This window comes from Erythrolamprus reginae, chromosome 8 (genome assembly GCF_031021105.1).
Source record: "Erythrolamprus reginae isolate rEryReg1 chromosome 8, rEryReg1.hap1, whole genome shotgun sequence".
Classification (NCBI taxonomy): domain Eukaryota; kingdom Metazoa; phylum Chordata; class Lepidosauria; order Squamata; family Dipsadidae; genus Erythrolamprus; species Erythrolamprus reginae.
This window is the reverse complement of record NC_091957.1, coordinates 52,007,323-52,013,930: the sequence shown is the minus strand read 5'-3', so window position 1 is coordinate 52,013,930 and position 6,608 is coordinate 52,007,323. Positions and strand designations below refer to the sequence as shown.

The 6,608-nt window shown below is 40.9% G+C and overlaps 1 protein-coding gene across 3 annotated transcripts in view; it reads left to right on the top strand.

The window, feature by feature from the left end:
* GRIA3 (glutamate ionotropic receptor AMPA type subunit 3) overlaps positions 1-6,125 on the top strand; it is a 193,894-nt gene extending 187,769 nt beyond the window's left edge. Inside the window, exons 15-16 of one of the 3 annotated variants that reach the window (XM_070759890.1) lie at positions 2,980-3,227; positions 5,799-6,125. In XM_070759890.1, the coding sequence (XP_070615991.1) occupies positions 2,980-3,225 (246 nt within the window). In that variant the 3' untranslated portion in view covers positions 3,226-3,227; positions 5,799-6,125. Of the gene's footprint in view, positions 1-2,979; positions 3,239-5,798 lie in introns of all 3 variants that reach the window. The other 2 variants (XM_070759891.1, XM_070759888.1) reach the window with 2 other exon arrangements.
* Positions 6,126-6,608: the final 483 nt, after the last annotated feature.

The following is a 6,608-nucleotide window of genomic DNA, read 5'->3' as shown; positions in this document are numbered from 1 at the left end:
CCGCCAACATTTCTACCAGTTTGCCTGAATCAGTGCGAACTGGTAGCAACTTACCACTGCTACGTACCAAAGGAGACTTTTGTTGAAGAATTACCCAAAGGGAAAGTCTAACTTTCTCCTTCTTCGCAATAACAATATTATTATTATTAGGATTATTATTATTTTTGCTTAGGGTGCAACTCTTTTCTTTCTCTCCTCTGTCTTTCAATCTTTTTTTAAAACCAAGGGTTTTGGGGTTTTGCTTCTTTAAATTGGCCCAAGTCGCTCAATATTAAACAACACCCTGTAGCTTCTCCATTTTGCACAGATAAACAAGCAACGCCAACAAAAGACACAGAGTTTTCCTAGAAATTTGGTCCCTTTCTCTATACAGTGAAAGGGAAGGAAAAAAAACACCCCAGAACATACTTGAGTACTAAAAACGAGCATTTTTGAGAGGATAAGTATTTAAGGAGCGTAAAAAATCCTCTCTTTTTTGTTGTCAAAAAAATAAAATAAAAAAGACTTGGAGGGTTCTTCTTTTAAAAAAAAAAAACACCTAACATCGTGTTGTTTTATTGCCAATTCATTTCCATAAATGTTAGCCGTTCGCTTGCTTTAAAAGGAAAAAAACCCACAATTATTCATCAAACCATTTTGCTACTGTATTGCTACATTCCATACCAACACTTTTTTTTTTTGCAACCTCGGATTTCGATTTTCCTCTCTCTTTTTTTCTTTTTCTTTTTTCTTTTGAAACGGTATGGCTTTTGGCTTATAAAGACACACAAATTGTGTTGCTGGGGTGTTGAATGATGGTGGAGGAGCCATCCTAGGGTTGGTTGTTCCGCTGGACTTGTAAAAAAGACAGGGCTTCGATTCCCGCTTTTCATTTTATTTATTTATTTTGACCTGGAAGAAAGCACTTTCTGCCCACTTGGGATCGCAACATTAGAGAACGTAATTTTAATGGGACCATTGGAAAACCCTCTTCTTCACTCCCCACCCCAATTATTCAAATCGTATTTTTTGGGATGCACTTTTTGAGGCACAAAGGACAACAGGACATCTGATTCCTGTTGTAAATAAATAGGAATGGTATATTTCTTAGTTGTGCCTTTGGGGTCTTTTTTTGGTTTTTTAAAACAACAACAAATAAGACTACGGTCATTTTTCCTAACCGGCATCCCTAGATGTTTTCCACAAGGCTCCATCCCCTGGCCCTGCTGAAATCCTGAGAGCTGTATTGGTTTCTGCAGGGCTAGGATATCGCCTTTTAAATTTCAGTTGACCTTTTGGGCCGATGGACGTTTAAATGCACCACTGCAGGTTTCAGCCTCGTCGTAACGCCAAAATTCGAAAGGCAATCCGGCTTAAACTTTAAAAAATATTCCGCGAAGACCGAAGTAGCTCAGCTTCTTACTATGCCCTTGACTTTCTCTGCCTACCTTGGATTAATATTTCGGGGAAAGCTACTCGAAGGGATTCCACACGAGAAGCCGATTCGATAGACGGATTGTATTTTTTTTTAAAAAAAATGGCTACTTAAGTTAACGGTTACTCTTATGTTAAGCAGAGGCTCAACCTGCAACCTATTGTTAAAGCACCGGCTTTCTGTAATACCTGCCAGATTGGTCTGGAATCCAGGTTGACATCAACCACTCAGGCCTTGCCTACATGAGAGAGCCATGCTGGTTTTGAAATGAGTCCGTTGTGAAGCTGGATCAACACCCCTTATGCGGACAGTGCTGATGGGGTTGTAGATTTTTTTTTTTTTTGCATTCAACACGGAGGAATTCACATTCTGTCTCTTCGCTGCCGACATCTAGACTTTTTGGCAGAACTTCTAGATTTTTTTATAGGACGTTATCTGGTTTTGCTGGACCACATCCTGCAACGTTAAAGTTGTTGGGCGCTTCGTGTTTTCTGACCAAAATAAGCTTCCCCCAAACATTTCGCTTTGGAATTCCAGAAAGGTTCTGTCCATCCGCCTTGGGGACTTGAATCAGTTTGACTGCGTTTCCGATTTACACTCAGTAGTACCAGCACAGCTTTCTCATGTTGGCAAGCCTTCTGATTTTCTTTGTGTCACAGCTCAATAAGTAGAACCGAGTAGAACCGACAACCCAGGGATTTGGTTAACCAATCCAGCAGCAAAATGGTTACAGTGACGTTTCGGACAAAACAACAACTCCAGAACAGGTTTTTTTTCCCCCTTTCTGTCTTAAGGATGTACAACTCACAAGAGTAAAGAAATCCATTTTATTTTGGGTTGGGTTATTGTTTCGTTTCTTGGTTCAGCCCTGATGCTCAGAGCGAAATTAGCCTTCGCAAACAGCCTGAAAATAACTGACCAATGTCTTACAAACATGGCTCTCAGGATGCCAGGGAAAATATGAGTCAAATTTGGATGATTCATCTATATGTCAGTTGAAAAAAACCATTTTCAAAGGCCTTTTTCTCCTCTTTTCCCCCCTTCTTTTTTTTTCTTCTTCTTCTTTTTTTTTTCTTCTTCTTTTTTTTTTTCCTTTGGAAATTCTTTAAATTCACCCTGCTTTCTTCAGCCCCCACTCCAGTGGGGAATATCTGACACATTCCAAGGGAGGATTAGACGATACAGTCATGTTCACCGTAACAACTGTGGTTGAATAGCACCGAGCTGACGTTGTGTCCTTGTGCGTAATTAGCACTAGAGAAATGGATGGGGTGGGTGGAATGAAGCTTTCTCTTTCTGTGGGTTTGTTCCTTCCTGTAAAAACCTTTTTATTTATTTTTAATATATATTTTTTTGCTTCTCTGGGGCATGATTTTGTAACTTTAAACCTACTGAGAGCGTTGACAATTGTATTTTTTGAAAGATTTGGGTGAGAAGAGCTTTACGCTCGAATGCAGGAAAAGCTGTAGGTTCTCAGAGCAAATCCCTCTTGTTCTTAGTAATGTCCACCTGTGTGTTGATTTTTTTCCTATCCTGAAGCTAACCGACTGGTTCATCTTTCTTAGGACAAGACAAGTGCATTGAGCCTGAGCAATGTGGCAGGGGTCTTTTATATCCTGGTTGGAGGGCTCGGCCTTGCCATGACGGTGGCCTTGATAGAGTTCTGTTACAAGTCTCGAGCAGAGTCCAAACGAATGAAACTCACAAAGAACACACAAAACTTTAAGCCAACTCCTGCACCCAATACCCAGAATTATGCTACCTACAGAGAAGGATACAACGTGTACGGAACAGAAAGTGTAAAGATCTAGTGGTAAAGGTTGAGTAAGCAAATCCACTGGTTTTTACGTGTTTGATGTTCTTTGTGTTGACGTGTTTTGGTGTGTGTGTTTTTTTTATTAGAGCTTGTTGCAAAAATCGAAACCAGAAGCACACACAGATCACCGACTCAGCTGGATTCATTAACTTCTTTATAAACGTACGAGGGTCATCCAGAAAGCCATGCACCACAATTTTTCCCCCCTTCAACAATTATTTATTGAACACAATGAAACTTGCGCACAAGAAAGAATGATGTTTCTTCTACACTCCTTATTTTTCCACGTAATCTCCATCTTGTTCTATGGCCTTCCTCCAGTGAGACACAAGGGCGTGGATGCCCTGTTGGTACCACTCCTTGTTCTGGTCAGGAAGCCAGGATGATAAGGGGACTGGAGACTAAAGCAAACAAAGAGTGGTTGCAGGAACTGGGCATGGATAGTCTAGTGAAAAGATGGACCAGGGGAGACATGATAGCAGTCTTCCAATACAGTGGTACCTCTACTTATGAACTTAATTCATTCCATGACCAGGTTCTTAAGTAGAAAAATTTGTAAGAAGAAGCAATTTTTTCCCATAAGAATCAGTGAAAGAGGAAATAATGTGTGCGATTGGGGAAACCACAGGGAGGGGGGAGGCCCAGTTTCCTCCCAGGAGATTCCTAGAGAGGCACCATGGAGGCTTCTCCCTGCCTTTTCTGGCTCTGTTTCCTCCCAGGAGGTTCCTAGAGAGGCCCCAAGGAGGCTTCTCCCCACCTTTTCCGGCCCTGTTTTCTCCCAGGAGATTCATAGAGGGGCCCCGCAGAGGCTTCTCCCCACCTTTTTTGGCCCTGTTTCTTCCCAGGAGGTTCCTAGAGAGGCCCCATGGAGGCTTCTCCCTGCCTTTTCCAGTCCTGTTTCCTCCCAGGTGGTTCCTAGAGAGGCTCCATGGAGGCTTCTTCCCGCCTTTTCCAGGCCTGTTTCCTCCCAGGAGGTTCCTAGAGGCCCCAAGGAGGCTTCTCCCCACCATTTCCAGCCCTGTTTCCTCCCAGGAGGTTCCTAGAGAGGCCCCAAAGAGGCTTCTCTCCACCTTTTCCAGCCCTGTTTTCTCCCAGGAGATTCATTGATAGGTCCCACAGAGGCTTCTCCTCACCTTTTCTGGCCCTGTTTCCCCGCAGGAGGTTTATAGAAAGGCCCCACAGAGGCTTCTCCCCGCCTTTTCTGGCCCTGTTTCCTCCAAGGAGATTCCTAGAGAGGCCCCATGGAGGCTTCTCCCTGCCTTTTCCAATTAAAGTTTTGGAGGCTTGGGTTTGTAAGTGGAAAATGGTTCTTGAGCAGAGGCAAAAAAATCTTGAACACCCAATTCTTATCTAGAAAAGTTTGTAAGTAGAGGCGTTCTTAGGTAGAGGTACCACTGTATACCGCTTTCCAGTGCTTTCCAGCCCTCTCTAAGCAGTTTACAGACAGTAAGCATATTGTTCCCAACAATCTGGGTAGAAGGACTTGCTGTGATAAAGTGCATTATTTAATATTAAAGTCATATTTTTACATAAATTAAAGTTTTATCTGGAGAGTTTTATCCTTTTCATGGCATGATGCCTTTTCCTCAGAAAATGGACATTGGTGATGATTTATTTCTCAAACACGATAAATCATTTACCCCTCTCCGTTTAGAATTTCAATAAATTGCAGTAATTTGAAAGCAGGACTTGATTCCGCTTTGGAGAGCCATACATTAAAGAGAGAATTACAATAAAGACTGAAATTCCATCCGATTATTTCAACAGGAAAGCAGTGATCTAAAGTAGCATCATCAAACGAGCAAGGAATTTTAATGTAATGTCTATTTCACTCAAATTGTGATTGTCCACCCATCAATTTGACACACTTACATTGAGCTGTAGCAACCCCTTAGTTCATCTGTTGCATTCAAAGAAGTGTGCCACAATATGAATCCAAAATTACAGTTAATTCTTAACCATTGCCCTTCGCAAAGTCTTCAAATCTGGGTTTTAAGTCAGCATCTAATTTTTTTTCTCAATAGTTCTGCTATTTCTGTTGAAAATATTAACCTATCTAGGAGCACACATATAAAATGATGCTGTTGATTTTTTTTAAAACCTTCTATCTATGATATTCACTTGTTATATATTAAAGGGAACTGTGGAACAACGGTAAGTACTTTTTCAGAAATCTTTCTCCTGTGAGATTTTCAGGTCCTGGAAAAGAACCGGGCAAAATTCTACGTTTCTTTGTTATTGTGACCGAACTCATAAAACCAGAAAATAAATACAGTAGTGGCCAAAATTGTGCAAAACTTTTTGGGGGAAATGTATTGTTAAGGTTTGATGGCTAATAACCCCACTTTTTTTAAGCCCGAGACCTTAACTCAGTTGAAAATCTATGCAGCCGACTAAAGTAACTTGTTAGTCAGAAGCTACATAGCAATAAAACCCAGTTAATAGAAGCAAATTAGTAAAAACTTAGAGGGAGGAAACATTCCTTCCTCTGAATGTTTATTTCCTGGTCCCTGGGTATGATTTTTGCTTCCATGGGACCCAACTCAGCTTTCTGTTATCTTGTTACAGATCCTGCATTTATCATGGCTTGCAAAGGGAGGAACAACCGAGATTTCCAGTTACTTCAGTGATCCTGGTCACCTGAGCCAATTTTACTCTCTCTCCCGGCGTGTCAAGTTTCGACACAATTCTGATGATGGTGCCAAGAACTTTTTCACAGGATTTTCTTTTGTTTTGTTTTCCTTCAGTGCCTTAACAGGAGATTCTTAAGACTTTAGAAACAATGCAAACCATCAGAAAAACAAACAAATAATATTTTTGCTTTGCTTGAAAAAAAACAACGAACAAAAATGTGGCAAGAGACTAGTCCATTCAGCAGACGATAACAGAGAGAGAGGGAGGGAGAAAACAAAAGATGTGGAAAGCATTCTTGTGAAAAAGAAAGAAGAAAGAAAGAAAGAAAGAAAGAAAGAAAGAAAGAAAGAAAGAGAAAGAAAATCAAAATGTACAACAGAAGCCATTCTTTGATACCACTGCACAGAAAACATGAACGATCTTTAGGGGGGAAAGGAAAGGTTTTAAAGCCCCCCTTTATTTCTCTGCTTATTAAAATATTAAGCTGTTCCTAATACACCTCAGAAATCCACTGCTTATCTTCCTCGAACTGTCTGTTCATTGAAATTTGGGATATTGTCATGCTGTTTTTCTGCCATTTTATTCTTTCCAGAATTCCCTGTCTGCCATCGCTGTTGTAGAAAATACATATATATACAGAGAGAGACACACACATATATCATCATCATCATCACCTTTCAATGACCCCTTGCACGGTGGAGACGGGACAACTGAATGGAGCTGAAGTGTTTCCTGTCCGGATGC